Genomic DNA, 15311 nt, shown 5'->3' with positions numbered 1-15311 from the left:
TTTAACATGTTTTAGCAATTTCAAACGAATAAAATATATTTTGCCACAAGGATTCGTGCTTTTGATTGAATTTCTGCACCTCTACTTGATCATAACATTTACAGCCGTATGGGGAAGTGGTCACAGCACGAGCCGGCTCGTATATGTAGAACAGCACCTATTTTTGTTCACCGTCTCGACGTCGGTGGAAGCTGTAATCTGCAAAATGTGTTGTTTTCTTATATGGTTTACGGTAAATGGTTTATTCCTTTGTCTGTTTCTACACCGACCTCCAAATAATATACCCGGGGTCACTTTTCCATTCTTAAATCTTGGAGCACAACCCCGATGCCACAACCGTAAAAGAGGTGTCCGAGCATTTTGCAGGATGCTCGTTCCCTTCCGATCCAGAAGGTGGCAGCACTGTCCGGGTCGTGGAATATGCATACATTTGAAATAGAAGAAGAACCTATCCGGAAGTAAACAGTCCAACATTTGTTTGATTGTGTACATCATTTACCTGGTGTACATCGACCACACAAATGTCTGCTAATGCTACAAGCTACTTACACTTAAGTGCAGCTTCGTATCTTTAACTGTTAGCGGTTCGCGTATCTTATTTTGCGGTTATTTTGCGATTCCAGGGGGTGGAGGTTGTTCAGCCATTCGAAAAAAATGTCGAACGAGATTCATTTCCATACACAACTGACTTCCATCATGGAGATATTAACTAAAGCAGCTGTAGCAGAAATCACCAAACTTGTTGACGAAAGTTATGCCGTTTTACGTTTCCAAGTGTACAGATGTCAAAACGAGAAAGACTTGCTGAAGAGAAAACTGCAACTGGCTGAGCGCGAGCTGCGCTTGGCACGAGGAGCCAGGGCGCATGGGTGTTCGAATGAAAGTGTTCCTGTTGGACTTCAGGTGTTCAGGGGCATATCAGGTACGGTAACTGGCTAGCGTGATAATTAATTGGCTGCAGCCAATTAAAAGATACTTGCTTGACATTGCAAAGTCCAGACTACATCTCCACAGCACTCTCTTGATACATGGATTTCTTAGGATATTCATATTTTTCTCACTGTCTTCTTATATGACCAGATATGCATATTTATTTTATTTTGATTCATAAAACCATTTATAATGTGTTGTTTTGAGCTTCTTAAATGGATCATATTTGGTTAGAGGGTGAATGATCCTGATCGTATTTATTCTGATTTCCTCCACGTAAGATGTAGAAGGTGGTGCTGATTATGGACAGAAACCTCCCTTTGAACAGAAGCTGTTTGTGAAGGACTGTCACTCAGAATGCACACCTGAAGGAGGCGAACAGGTAACACCACCCACACCTGCTGCAGAGGAACTGGTAACACCGCCCACACCTGAAGGAGATGGGAAGAAATCAGACACAGAGCCCACACCTGTAGGAGACCCAGAGGAGCTGAGTGAGCAGCACAGGTGTGGACACGGTGATGAGGAGCTCAGTGGACTGGAGTTTGTTGTGAAGGCAGAGCAAGAGGAAGAGCATGTAGCCCAGACAGGATGTGAACATAATGCAGGAAGACTCAACAATCTGGGCTCTGAGTATGTAATGTATGAGAGAGACAGTCAGCTGTGGACTTCCTTTACCCAAGAGGACAGTGACCTAGAGACTGATGATCCAGTTTGTTCTAATGCTACAGAACATTTCTCACAGAATCTGCCAATTCACGCACAGCTTCAACATGCTCCTGCCACCATGGAAGTCTCTGGAAACACACTGCCCTCCTTTGGGGCTTCATATGTTGAGGAGTTTGATAAGATGGGTGAGAAGCCGTCTGCTTGCAGTGAGGAGCTCAGATCAGAGGCCATTCACACACAGCAGGGTCAGTACAGAGAGAGACTTGTGCACACAGTGGAGAGAGAGAATCAGACATTACTGCCCCAGCAGCAGCAACATGGACCCTCAGTAAAACACATGAGAGGCAGTGAGAGCCCAGCCCAGCCACACTCAGGCTCTCAGTATGAGACCAGCTCTACTGAGATGGGCAAGACCAATGGACAAACTGACTTTGGAAAGAAACCGTTCATTTGTACACACTGTGGGAAGGGTTTCGCTTATTTCAGTTGCTATAAAGTACATCTGCGAAGTCACACCGGGGAGAAACCATACGGCTGTACACAGTGCGGAAAGAGGTTCACTCAGCAAAGCAATCTCACCAAACATGAGAGTGTTCACGGTGGAAATAAGCCATTTCACTGCTCACAGTGTGGGAAGAGTTTCAGATATCGCTCCATCCTAACGCTTCACCTGCGAATTCATTCTGGCGAGAGACCTTTCCACTGTGCACAGTGTGGAAAGAGTTTCGCTCAGTCCTCCCATTTTAAGAGACACCAGCGATCTCACGTGGGCAAGAAACCATATGGCTGTTTTTGAGAAGTTTTGACTGCTCAAAGTTTGACTCCACAATTTTTAACCTCAACATTTACATTCAAATTCCCACCCAATGGGTGAATAATTGTTCTGCACCTCATAAATTCACTTTGTAATCTTGGACTATTGTCAGATCGGAGAGAACTTTAATGCTGTTTTTATGCAACAAATATTCATAAATGTCTCATATATTGGGTTGTCTATTTGAAGAATTTAATTTTAGTGGAGAGAAAATCATCTGCCAATCTTGGGTTACTCAAACTGGGCCAATACAGTTGGTCAGCTCAGCATTATTGCTCAATAGCGCCTCCTCTGGCCAGTTGGCTGCCTGCACCATTGATATAGTCAACAAGAAGTGGAGACCACTTCCGCTTACTGGTTCCATGGAGGCTTACTCATGTCTTATTCTGGGCTTTTTTTGGAACCTGAACGTGCGCACTGGGGGCTGTGTTTGGCACTGGAGCATGTGTACTGGGTTCCCTTAAATGGGAGTGGGGGATGAATAGGAAACAAAATCATATATCTTCTTCTGTGTGGCTCGGAAAATAAATCTCTACCTGGTGAGTAATTACTTCAATGTGAAGAAAAGTACTATCCACAATAGTATAATTTCACCGGGGCAATCGCATAGTTCTGAATGGACTTCAATTGGGAAGTCCATTCAGAGGGGGGGGGGGGCGGCCAATCGCCGGTCCCCTGGCTGACACCAGTTCTGACCTTGAAAACAAAACTATTTTATGTTATTTTGAAAGAGGTAACCAACTGACATTGTGAAGAGAGATTCTGATCTGATTTCCAGACGACCTTGATGAAAACATCCCGCTGCACAAGTTTCATAACAGAGTCCTGTGTGTGTGTGTGTGTGTGTGTGTGTGTGTGTGTGTGTGTGTGTGTGTGTGTGTGTGTGTGTGTGTGTGTGTGTGTGTGTGTGTGTGTGTGTGTGTCCTCTAATTCTACACTCACTTAGCACTTTATTAGGAACTTATTGTACACCTACTTATTCTTGCAATTATCTAATCAGCCAATCATGTGGCAGCAGTGCGATGCATAAAATCATACAGACACGGGTCACCTGTGAGAGATCTTTAGTTGTGAACTTTAGTTAATGTTCACATCAACCATCAGAATGTGGAACAAATGTTATGTCAATGATGTAACTGCTGATCTCCTGGGATTTTCACACACAACAGTCTCTAGAGTTTGCAGAGAATGGTGCCAAAAACAAAAAACAACCAGTGGGCAAACAGTTATGTGGGCAAAAATGGCTTGTTAATAAGAGAGATCAGTTGAGAAGGGCCAGACTTGTCAAAGCTGACAGGAAGGTGACAGTAACGCAATTAACCACACATTACCACAGTGGTATGCAGAAGAGCCTCTCTGAACATACAACACATTAAAACCTATAAGTGGATAGGCTACAGCAGCAGAAGACCAATAAGTCTAAAAACTCAGTCTAATAAATACCTAATAAAGTGCTCACTGAGTGTATTTTTTAATGATAACTAATCAATAAATGATATTTGTGGAATCCGTAATGATGATGTGTTCTGCACCCGTGGTTCTTGTTCCATTGTTTATTTTGAGTTGCATGACCTAATTTGTTGTCAACTGAAGTTTTCTCCCTGCATTTGTCTTTGGATAAGACGCCATTTCCTATCATTAATATGGATCATGGCATGTCATCAAATTCTCTCCAGAGTGAAAAGGTAGCTAAATTGTGTCGTTATTTATTTTTACCTCACCCACTGGCTTACTTGCATATTCATAGTGAACTCTCATGCAACATTTTAACATGGAGATTGACCATAGCTTATCGGCTATGGGAGGTGGTTATGCGAGAGTCGAGTCTTTAATTCCTGATGAAACATGTAAACAGGTGTTTCGCTTAAATATTTACAGGTACAATAGGTAATTTCGAACTTCTAACGGCCAAGAGAGGAATCGCAGCAACGAACACCTTCAAACCACAACACTGTTTATCCCTCCCCCTTCTCTGCAAACGCGCTGACTTTGAAACGCCATTGGCTGTGGCAATTAGAACCAATTTTCAACCAATGAGCTTGAATTATTGTACAGTTATGCAATGGGTTGGCACAGTGTCGGTTGTCAACTGTATATTTTGAAACCAGAATTTTAGGACTATAAGCCGAGGCAGAGGGTGAGTCAACATGTCAGGGAGCCTGAATGGTCTCGTAACAATTTTTTAACACAAAAATCTTACCTATTTTACCTTTAAAACAGCCAATTTGAAATAATGATTTTGACCCAAGTCAGCTTAGTTAATATTTGTATTGTATTGTATAACTAATTGTAATATTTGTGTGTCATCCTTAAACAAATCGGGTTGTATTACTTTATATCAGCCCGAAGTAGACGTGACCTACACATGGCAGATGGCCGAAATGCAACTAAAAGCATAGATGCTTTGAAGTGCGACTGTTTTCCATTGATTACGACAATTCGTCCCTGTTGACTCCTCCCATGTGCTCGGAAAAGTGGGAACGAGGGAAACAGTTCCGGGGCGATAGTGTATAAATATTTCAGATGTATAACGGACTGAAATAAAAGTGTACTAAGCTGAACAAACGTCTCGTTGACAGGATTCCATCTTTCATACATTTGTAACACAGCAAGTTAAGTTACATGACCTATGCAAATAGATCTTAAAACAGGCAGCGTACGATTACGAGGCAAGAAAATGACCAATGTATTGGACATTCAAGCAGAGTTAGCCTCCATCATGGATATTTTGGCTAAGTCCGCGGTGGCTGAAATCAGCAGACTCGTGGACGATGGTGCCGCGTTGTTACGGTTGGAAATATCTCGGAGTCACAGAGAGATCGCTGTGCTGAGGAGGACCCTGCAGTTGAAGGAGAGTGAGCTGCAGGTTTCGCGACGTCTCCAGGGACGTTTTTTGCACAGTCGGTCCGTCGCTGGTCCGGGTTGTCGCGCACTGGGGACTGAGAGAGGTAAACGAAAGGCTAAGGAGCTCTTTTCCGCACTTATGTTTGACACTGTAGATACTAGTTACGCAACTTTTTTCCTAGAGGTTGAATTACACGTAAAATCAATTCCAACGTTTGGCTTGAGTGTAACGTGTACTGTTCGTACTACACTACATGAATTGGTTCCCTGGCTTTTTAAAATTTTATTTTTCTTTCAACCAAAACAAAACGTACATCTTTAGCCGCATTGAGGCTATTGAATTGTATCGAACTTCCATTTTCTCTCAACACTTTCAGAGAAGGTATGGTCTCCCGCAGCAGAAAGAGTCTTTGGGCAGGAGTGGAGCTTCACTCTGAGCAGAGATGGAGAACCTGCAGGTGTGGAAGAGATGGACACACCTTTACTGTCCAGCCTCAGTCAGAACCAGGTGTGTGTGTGTGTGTGTGTGTGTGTGTGTGTGTGTGTGTGTGTGGGAGGGAGTGGGAGAGAGACAGAGAGACAGAGACAGAGAGAGAGAGAGAGGGAGAGGGAGAGAATTTCAGAACCTGCAGGTGTGGAAGAGATGGACACACTTTTACTGTCCAGCCTCAGTCAGAACCAGGTGTGTGTGTGTGTGTGTGTGTGTGTGTGTGTGTGTGGGAGGGAGAGAGGGAGAGAGAGGGAGAGAGGGAGAGAGAGAGAGAGAGAGAGAGAGAGAGAGAGAGAGAATTACAGACCCCCAGATCTCTCTAATCTCTTGCCTCCTCTATTACAGTCTGCAAACATTGATAAGGTCAGGACTGAACCAGTTCTTATCAAGCAGGAGGGACTGGGAGAGGACTTATGTTACAGTGACCCACAGTCCACACCTGTAGAAGAGGAACAGGTAACACAGCCCACACCTGCAGGAGATGGGAAGAAACCGGACACAGAGCCCACACCTGCTGGAGGTCCAGAGGAGCTGAGTGAGCAGCACAGGTGTGGACACGGTGATGAGGAGCTCAGTGGACTGGAGTTTGTGGTGAAGGCAGAGCAAGAGGAAGAGCATGTAGCCCAGAGACTCAATCAGACAGGATGTGAACACAGTGCAGGAAGACTCAACAACCTGGGCTCTGAGTATGTAACGTATGAGAGAAACAGCCAGCTGTGGACTTCCTTTACGCGAGAGGACAGTGACGTAGATGATCCAATTTGTTCTAACGCTACAGAACATTGCTCACATAATCTGTCAATTCACACACAGCTACAACATGCTCCCGCCACCGCGGAAGTCTCTGGAGACACACTGTCCCCTTTTGGGGCTTCACACGTTGAGGAGTTTGATCAGATGGGTGAGAAGCCGTCTGCTTGCAGCGAGGAACTCAGGTCGGAGGCCATTCGCACACAGCAGGGTCAGTACGGAGAGACGCCGGGCTCACTCACAAAAGGGGATGCGATCGCACGGCGGCAGCCGCTTCAGTACGGCGAGTCGAACCCCGATATTTCCGACGGGGACAGATGCGCCCCGCTGCGGGCTAGGGCGGAGACGAGAGCAAAGGGTCACCGGAGAGCCGGAATGGGAGAGAAACGCTTCAGCTGTGCTCAGTGCGGGAAGAGTTTCACCACCCGCTTTTACCTGAAGATTCACCGGCGGATTCACACCGGAGAGAGACCCTTCAAGTGCACGCAGTGCGGAAAGGGCTTCTATTGCACCTCCCACCTCACCTCTCACCAGAGGTCGCACACGGGAGAGAAGCCGTACAGCTGTGACGAATGTGGGAATTCCTACTCGCATCTGAACTCCCTTAAGCTGCACTACAGAGTCCACGCAGAGGAAAAAGAACTGAACTGCGCATAGCACTGGAAACGGGACGGCTTATAGCGGACCATTGTTTTCACCCTTTTTAAAACAAACAAACTTTTCCAGTCCTTGCTTGATTTAATAAACAAATGATTTCCTTTTTGACTCTACGAACTGCGGTCTTGTGCTCTCCACTTGATTTCCAAACAATTTGCTTTCTAAATTTTTCTTCCTAGTGATGTACATGAACCTTTTTCCATCACAGAAAGAGCCACATTCATTAAAGCAGAACCATATTGGAGACGTTTTCAAATGACCATTCTTTGCCTTTTGTACTTAATTTGACTTTATATTAGGAAAATTGCCATATTTTACCTGGAAATGTGCATTGATGAATATTACATTTTACCATTAAAATAATACTAAGATTTGGTCATGCATCATGCATACATTAGTCTACATATCTGCGTAATTTTCCAGGAGACCAAACCACATTTTCCACAATAAAATAAAATTCTCCTCAATATTTTCAATAATAAAAGTACAGGTTTGCCAGAAAAGGGCAGTACCGAAATACACAAACAACATTCTCTGGGAATTTATAATTAAAGGAACGGTTTATGTCATTCAATATCTTTCTTAAAAACTAAAAAAAAAAAAATTGGCTAGGAATTATGAATGTTTAAATGAAACTTCCTGAATTAAGTGTCAGCAAGGCCTTAAGACAGGCCTTCTTCCATGCAACACAATGCACGAATCGCTTCCAATATGAAATCACATAGGTTAATGTAACAACAGCTGTCTGGAAGAGAGCTCATCGATCTATTGTTACGGAAATGAAAGATAATAAGAAAATATTGCGTAATCTGTCAGTTTCTTTTAACCTCCCACATTGGTCACTAGTTTGCATCTTGTTGATGACCCGGAAATAAAACATTGTTGTGTGTTACCTTTGAACTCGGTCGGGCTATCCGATTCATGACTGTTGTACAGTTGCTAATGTTACGGCGGGTGTCCGTTGAGTAATGATTTTTATGTTACATTGACAAGGTTGGCAGGGTTTTTCTAAACCAGATACTTCAATAGTATATATGTGATGTGAAGTGGGCGGACAAAATGTCTAACTGTGTTAATTATCAGGCACAAATAGCTTCGATCATGGACATACTAAGTAAAGCAGCCGTAGCAGAAATTAGTAAAGTTGTTGATGACGGATTTGTCCTGCTTCGACTGGAAATGTGTCGAAAAGAGAACGAGATTGAATCGCTGAAAATGAAAATACAGTCACTGGAGAACGAGTCGAGGACGACAGCAAGACAAGGACAGCGGGCGCCTGTTTACAGTCGCTCCGTACATCATGGGATAAAATTGAGAAGAGCGGGGAAAAGTATGTATCTTAAAAACTCGCTAATTGGGTTGACTGGTTGCTTTTTTTTTTTTTTTTTTTATATTCAGAGTGCTTCATTTGGTTCGTAAGGCAGCAACAAAGGAAGGTAGCTATGGGCTTTGTATCAACTATGACCGTTCATAATTGCACATGACATAATTGTCACTCGATTACTCGTTATCATTTGTTGCCTAGGGGGTGGCTAACTTCACCGGTGAATAGTGGTCGAATAGCTACATTTACGTTAACTACATGAACATAAGTCAACCTGGTCCGACACATGACTATTCCCCCCACTACGTGCTCACTACAACTAGCTACGCCTGCTAGTCTTATAATGAGGGGTTCGTATTTAGCGTGGTGCGGGAGTAATTCATTTTAAGTACTCTCATCTAACACACAGTTCATCAGTTTGTTGGTGTCTCAACACAGGAGCTACTGATAGTGGCGATTATGGAGAGGAGACTACGCTTGAACATAACCGGTTTGAAAATAACTGTGATACAAGAACACCGCAAGGAGGGGAACAGGTAACACAGCCCACACTTGCAGAAGATGGGGAAAAAACGGAAAAGGAACCCGAACCTGCAGGAGGCCTAAAGGATCTGGGTGAGCAGCAGAGGTGTGGGCACGGTGTTAAGGTGCACAGTGGACTGGAGTTTGTGGTTAATGGAGAACATGGAGCCCAGATGTTCAGTCAGATATGTATGTGAAAACATAACGGTTTTTGTTTCAATAGACGCCTAGTGGCGAGTTTCCGGAGGTCATTTACATTTACATTTTAGTCATTTGGCAGACGCTTTTAATCCAAAGCGACTTACAAGTGCATAGGTTCTACCACAAGTCAAAGCATCACATCCAGAACTAGAAAAATACACCTGGACTGCTGTTCTAAACATATAGTCGTCATCATAAGTGCAAATTTTTTTTTTTTTTTTTTTTTTTTTTTTTTTTTGGGGGGGGGGGGGTTAGACAGGGATAGGGGTATCAGAAGGGGGGGGCAGGGTAAATCAGGAGGGGGGACTAAGGTAGAGTTTGAAGAGGTGTGTTTTGAGTCTGCGTCGAAATAGGGGGAGGGATTCTGCTGTCCTGACAGTGGTAGGCAAGTCATTCCACCACTGAGGAACCAGAACGGAAAACAGGCGTGAACGTGCAGCTCGACCGCCAGGTGCCCGTAGAGAGGGAATCGTAAGGCGACCAGAGCTGGCAGACCGGAGTGGTCTAGCTGGGGAGTAGGGAGTGATCAGGGATTGTATGTAATGTGGGGCAGTCCCCTTAGCAGCCTGAAATGCCAACACTAGGGCCTTGAATCGGATGCGTGCGGCAATAGGAAGCCAGTGGAGGCCAATGAGAAGCGGGGTGACATGAGCCGACCTGGGCTGACTGGTGATCAAGCAGGCTGCAGCATTCTGGACCAGCTGGAGGGGCTTGATGGCGCACGCTGGGAGACCGGCTAGGAGGGAGTTGCAGTAATCCAGGCGGGAAATGACGAGCGCCTGGACTAGGAGCTGGGTGGCTTTCTCCGTCAGGAGATGACGGATGCGGCGTATATTAAACAGGAAGAACCTGCAGGTTCTGGCAGTGGAGGATACTTGTGGAGCCAGGGAGAGGCAGTTATCAAGAGTCACCCCAAGATTCTTTGCCGTACGGGAGGAGGAAACTACAAAGTCCTCCACAGTCAGTGAGAGGTTGATTGACGGAGAGGACTTAGCAGGGATGTAGAGAAGCTCAGTTTTGGCAAGGTTGAGCTTCAGGTGATGGGAAGTCATCCATGCAGAGATATCAGCCAAGCAGGCAGAGATCTGTGTGGTGATTTGGGTGTCAGGGGGGAAGGAAATGAAGAGTTGGGTGTCATCAGCGTAGGAGTGATAAGAGAAGCCGTGGGAAGAGATAACAGAACCAAGAGACATGGTGTATAGCGAGAAGAGGAGAGGCCCAAGAACCGAGCCCTGCGGGACTCCAGTTCGTAGGGGTTGAGGGTCGGAGAGTGCGCCCCTCCAAGTCACCTGGTAGGAGCGACCAGAGAGGTAGGAGGAAAACCAAGCGAGTGCAGAACCTGTGACACCCATCCCAGACAGCAATGAGAGCAGAATCTCATGGTTGACTGTATCGAAGGCGGCCGACAGGTCGAGGAAGATGAGGACAGAGGAGAGGGATTTTGCTTTAGCAGAGTGGAGTGCCTCAGTGACCGCGAGCAGGGCGGTTTCAGTGGAGTGGCCACTCTTGAAGCCAGACTGGTTGGGGTCATGGAGATTGTTGTGGAGAAGATAAGTGGACAGTTGGGAGCAGACCGCCCGTTCCAGGGTTTTAGCAAGAAAGGGAAGAAGAGAGACAGGCCGGTAGTTGTTCAGGGCAGAGGGATCGAGAGTAGGTTTTTTGAGGAGGGGAGTGACTCTGGCCCTCTTCAGGGAAGAGGGCATGGTGCCGGAAGAGAGGGAGGTGTTGATTAGAGAGGAGAGAAAAGGGAGAATGTCCTCAGATATAGATTGTAGGAGGGGAGAGGGGATGGGGTCAAGAGGACAGGTGGTCGGGCGGTGGGAAGTAAGGAGTTTCAGCGTGTCGGCGTCAGAGAGGGGAGAAAAGGAGGTTAGGGAGATGGGGAGGGTAGGAGGGTCAGCAGGGGTGGAAGGTTGGGAGAAGGAATTGCGAATAGCATCGACCTTCTTTTCAAAGAAGGAGACAAAGTCATCAGGTGTGAGTGATGAGGGGGGTGGGGGGGGAGGGGGGGCCAGAAGAGAGGAGAAAGTTGAAAACAGTTTGCGGGGATTAGAGGCGGCCGCGTTAATTTTCGAGTGAAAGAAGGAAGATTTAGCTAGAGAGACAGAGGAATGGAAAGATGATAAGAGGGCATGGAAGGAAGCCATATCACTGGGGAGACAGGACCTTTTCCATTTTCTCTCCGCTGCCCGCAGTTCGGTTCGGACAGCTCGTAGAGCATCAGAAAGCCAGGGACTGGGGGGGGAGGCCCAAGCTAGTTTGGTGGTGAGGGGACACAGAGAGTCAAAGGAAGATGAGAGGGAGGACATGAGAGTTGTAGCCGCATCATCGGTAGACAGTCGAGAGAAAGACTCCGCAGATGGTAGGGAGGAGAGGATTGTAGATGAGAGGGTGGAGGAAGACAGGTGGCGTAGGTTCCGTCGACAGGTGACAGTGGATGGTGGGAGAGATGGATGGGTGTTAGAGGAGAGTGGAAGAGAGAAAGAGATGAAGGAGTGGTCAGATATATGGAGTGGTGTTACAGAGAGGTTGGTTGTTGTGCAGCTCCTTGTGAAGATGAGGTCAAGAAGGTTGCCTGCTTTGTGGGTGGGAGGGGAAAGAGTGAGGGTAAGGTCAAAAGAAGAGAGGAGGGAGAGAAAGGTAGACTGGGTGGACTCTGAGTTGAGGTTGAAGTCACCCAGGAGGATCAGGGGGGTGTCATTGACAGGTGAGGAGCTGAGGAGGATGTCCATCTCATCCAAAAAGTTCCCCAGAGGACCCGGGGGGCGATAAACAACAATGATAAACAGTTTGCACGGCAGAGTAACAGAAACCGCATGAAATTCAAAAGAGGAGAAGGAGAGGGATGAGGAGAAGACACTAGATCTCCATGAGGATGAGATTAGGAGACCTGTGCCACCTCCTCTGCCAGAGGATCTGGGTGTGTGGGAAAAAGAGAAGGCAGAGGAAAGGGCAGCCGGGGTGGCCGTGTTCTCAGGTGAGAGCCACGTTTCAGTTAAAGCAAGAAAGTCAAGGTTGAGGTGGGAGGCATAGGCAGATATGAAGTCTGCTTTCTGGACGGCGGACTGGCAGTTCCAGAGGCCACCAGCCACACAGAGATCAATACCAGGGGATCTGGGAGGGAAGATGAGGTTAGAGATATTCTGCCCATGTTGGCGGGAGGCGAACCTCCTACCTGACTGGGACCTGGGGAGAGGAGAGAGGACAGGGATGGGAAGGAAACACATGGAGGGAACTAGGGAGGACAAGGGGAATACTACACAGTGGAATGAGGGCAGGCAGCAAAAACAAAATCAAACATCAGGCTCTCGGACAGCCTGGATGGACACCCGTAGATAGACACCCCCGACTTTGTACACCTGCGACTTCGTACGCCGAGGCAAGTAGCCGAGGCTGCCGCACACAGCTGCCGCTGGTGCGCTACACAACTGCTTAAGTAACACTGACGCTGAATACAGAAAATGCAACCAACCCACTGCAGAACACTAATGCACACTGAAGTGAGTTCAGGTGTGCCAGTAATTATACCCTGAGCAGGGTGCAAAGTATTGGCTCCTCCTACAACAAAAGCTGTGGCCTGCCAGCCAGTAAAACAATAGCCTAACTTAATAGCCTAGCTTACCTGAGAGAAACAAACACCTAACCCAGTTTCACTGAATCTAAATAAACACCACTTGTAATAGCTAACAAACAAACAAGTACACAACAGAACACTATAATGACAACTAAACTGAATTTAGAATCAGCAAGCAAACAAATAATACTTAACTAATCCAGGAGAAAATGCAACCAACCCACTGCAGAACAGGTCGCGATAAGAACCTGGTGTGAAATCCATGCCCAGCTTGGAATTACCAGCTAAAAGCTGTTTTAAAACATACCTGGAGCAGGACTGAACTGGTCAACCAGCGACCAGCTGTTTCAGAACCTAGCTTAAGATGTTTTTTTCAGTATGGCAGTCTTTAACCACCTCACCATGTCCTTCTGATTTGAAAGACACTGCGTTCATGTGACCAAGCTAATGCAAACCATGAATACAGTCGCTCAATGGAAAAAAAGTTGTGGCACCTGCTCTTCTCCTAAATCCAAGGGCAACTATTTCCTTTACAGAAAAAGTATTTGGGCAGGAGTGGAGCTTCAGTCTGAGAAGAGATGGAGAACCTGCAGGTGTGGAAGAGGTAGACACACCTTTACAGTCCGGAATCATGAGGAACCAGGTGAGCTCTTCTGGGCTGTTGGTTTGAAACCATGTCTGTGTGCCTAAATGCTGCTGAATTTGCTTTTATTAAGTAGAAATTCAGTTACCACCTACTGGAGTGAGTGGACTGAGTGAGTGATGGACAGACAGATAGACAGACAGATAGACACAGACTCGCCTTTGGGGAGCTACATTCACAGTAATCTCTTTGCTCCTCTGTTGCAGTCTGCAGACGTGGAGAAGGTTGGACCTGAACCTGTTATCAAGCAGGAGAAACTGGAAGAGGTCTTGTGTTACAGTGACCCAGAGCCCACACCTGTAGAAGAGGAACACGTAACACAGCCCACACCAGTAGGAGATGGCAAGAAACCGGACACAGAGCCCACACCTGTAGGAGACCCAGAGGAGCTGAGTGAGCAGCACAGGTGTGGACACGGTGATGAGGAGCTCAGTGGACTGGAGTTTGTGGTGAAGGCAGAGCAAGAGGAAGAGCATGTAGCCCAGAGACTCAATCAGACAGGATGTGAACCCAGTGCAGGAAGACTCAACAATCTGGGCTCTGAGTATGTAATGTATGAGAGAGACAGTCAGCTGTGGACTTCCTTTACCCAAGAGGACAGTGACATAGAGACTGATGATCCAGTTTGTTCTAACACTACAGAACAGTGCTCACAGAATCTGTCAATTCACACACAGCTACAACATGCTCCTGCCACCATGGAAGTCTCTGGAGACACACTGTCCCCTTTTGGGGCTTCATATGTTGAGGAGTTTGATCAGATGGGTGAGAAGCCGTCTGCTTGCAGTGAGGAGCTCAGATCAGAGGCCATTCACACACAGCAGGGTCAGTACAGAGAGAGACTTGGGCACACAGTGGAGAGAGAGAATCAGACATTACTGCCCCAGCAGCAGCAGCAACATGGACCCTCAGTAAAACACATGAGAGGCAGTGAGAGTCCAGCCTCAGGCTCTCAGTACGAGACCAGCTCTACTCTGAGTACCAGTGCTTTCAACATTAGGAGAACGTTGACCGTAAGGAGGTGTGATGTCGGAGAGAAGCGATTCGTTTGCTCATTTTGTGGAAAAAGATTTGACAGATTAAGTCATTTGGAAAGACATAGGAGAATTCATACGGGAGAGAAACCCTTCAGCTGTCCCACCTGTGGGAAGAGTTTCTCACAGAAAAGCAGTCTCCAGGGGCACCAGCGAGTACACACCGGGGAGAAACCATACAGCTGTTCCATCTGCGGAAAGACCTTTTCTTGCTCGTCCAACCGCAATGCGCACCAGTGTGACCACACATTCAGCAGAGAATATCGGTGTTTTGTTTGTGGAAAGACGTGTTCTGACTTAAAGACGTTCAATATGCATCAGAAAATTCACACAGAGAAAATATTCTTCTGTGCTTAAGTGCAAAAAATTTGATATTGTACCTCAAAACTGCCTTTTTAGTGCTTACAGTGCACGTAGTGTGCATTTCTGTGCTTGTCTATAGCATGTATTGTAAGCCTTTGCTACCTCTTTTAATAAAGCCATCTTAGAGTATGGATGTATTGGTAAAAAGTTAGATTATGACCTAATGAGTAGAACATGCAGAGTACACTTGTAGTGTTTTGGAGTTCGTTTTCTCTTTGTACTATAGTAATTTCATTCTTTTTATATAAAATAGCTACTAATAATTTAAAGTATGATGTGTGTTACACCTTTTATATGATGATGTTGATATGTTTATATTTTGTATCATTAATATAACTATGTCAAACTTCTCATAACCAATAATTATCCTGTGAATCGCTTGATGAGAACATTTTTACATAGAAAATATTTTAAAATAACCATGCAAAGGCATATTTATGATGCACTGGCAATCACTGTGTTTGCGCACCTTTGCCAAATTTGTGCTCCTTTAACT

The 15311-nt window shown here is 45.9% G+C and overlaps 3 protein-coding genes across 4 annotated transcripts; all 3 read left to right on the top strand.

Annotated features, from left to right (window-relative positions):
- The first annotated feature begins 462 nt into the window (after positions 1-462).
- Positions 463-3333, top strand: LOC133136988 (zinc finger protein 12-like). Its single transcript, XM_061254923.1, has 2 exons — positions 463-922; positions 1212-3333. Exons 1-2 carry the CDS (start codon positions 655-657, stop codon positions 2393-2395), a joined length of 1452 nt encoding a protein of 483 aa, XP_061110907.1. The 5' UTR covers positions 463-654; the 3' UTR covers positions 2396-3333.
- Positions 3334-4650: 1317 nt separating this feature from the next.
- LOC133136985 (oocyte zinc finger protein XlCOF8.4-like) lies at positions 4651-7271 on the top strand. Of its 2 annotated transcripts, none has more exons than XM_061254916.1 (3): positions 4651-5361; positions 5635-5715; positions 6093-7271. In XM_061254916.1, exons 2-3 carry the CDS (start codon positions 5701-5703, stop codon positions 7152-7154), a joined length of 1077 nt encoding a protein of 358 aa, XP_061110900.1. In that variant the 5' UTR covers positions 4651-5361; positions 5635-5700; the 3' UTR covers positions 7155-7271. The 2 variants fall into 2 exon arrangements, with proteins under 2 accessions (XP_061110900.1, XP_061110899.1); XM_061254915.1 differs by having other exon boundaries at positions 4653-5361; positions 5635-5765.
- Positions 7272-8068: 797 nt separating this feature from the next.
- On the top strand, positions 8069-14944 carry LOC133136969 (zinc finger protein 585B-like). Its single transcript, XM_061254879.1, has 4 exons — positions 8069-8484; positions 8917-9093; positions 13312-13418; positions 13625-14944. The coding sequence occupies exons 1-4, from the start codon at positions 8214-8216 to the stop codon at positions 14807-14809; spliced, it is 1740 nt and encodes a 579-aa protein (XP_061110863.1). The 5' UTR covers positions 8069-8213; the 3' UTR covers positions 14810-14944.
- Positions 14945-15311: the final 367 nt, after the last annotated feature.

Source organism: Conger conger, chromosome 9 (assembly GCF_963514075.1).
Source record: "Conger conger chromosome 9, fConCon1.1, whole genome shotgun sequence".
Classification (NCBI taxonomy): Eukaryota; Metazoa; Chordata; class Actinopteri; order Anguilliformes; family Congridae; genus Conger; species Conger conger.
Note: the sequence above shows the minus strand (reverse complement) of the source record. Positions and strands in the feature narration are given on the sequence as shown.

Excerpts from the sequence above, each read along its gene's own strand:
- LOC133136969 (XM_061254879.1), top strand. The coding sequence starts at position 8,214 with ATGTCTAACTGTGTTAATTATCAGGCACAAATAGCTTCGATCATGGAC. Across the intron at positions 9,094-13,311 it reads AGGAGGCCTAAAGGATCTGG|AAAAAGTATTTGGGCAGGAG; the intron begins GTGAGCAGCAGA and ends TTTCCTTTACAG. Across the intron at positions 13,419-13,624 it reads CCGGAATCATGAGGAACCAG|TCTGCAGACGTGGAGAAGGT; the intron begins GTGAGCTCTTCT and ends CCTCTGTTGCAG.
- LOC133136985 (XM_061254915.1), top strand. The coding sequence starts at position 5,043 with ATGCAAATAGATCTTAAAACAGGCAGCGTACGATTACGAGGCAAGAAA. Across the intron at positions 5,362-5,634 it reads CGCACTGGGGACTGAGAGAG|AGAAGGTATGGTCTCCCGCA; the intron begins GTAAACGAAAGG and ends CAACACTTTCAG. Across the intron at positions 5,766-6,092 it reads CCAGCCTCAGTCAGAACCAG|TCTGCAAACATTGATAAGGT; the intron begins GTGTGTGTGTGT and ends CCTCTATTACAG.
- LOC133136988 (XM_061254923.1), top strand. The coding sequence starts at position 655 with ATGTCGAACGAGATTCATTTCCATACACAACTGACTTCCATCATGGAG. Across the intron at positions 923-1,211 it reads GGTGTTCAGGGGCATATCAG|ATGTAGAAGGTGGTGCTGAT; the intron begins GTACGGTAACTG and ends CCTCCACGTAAG.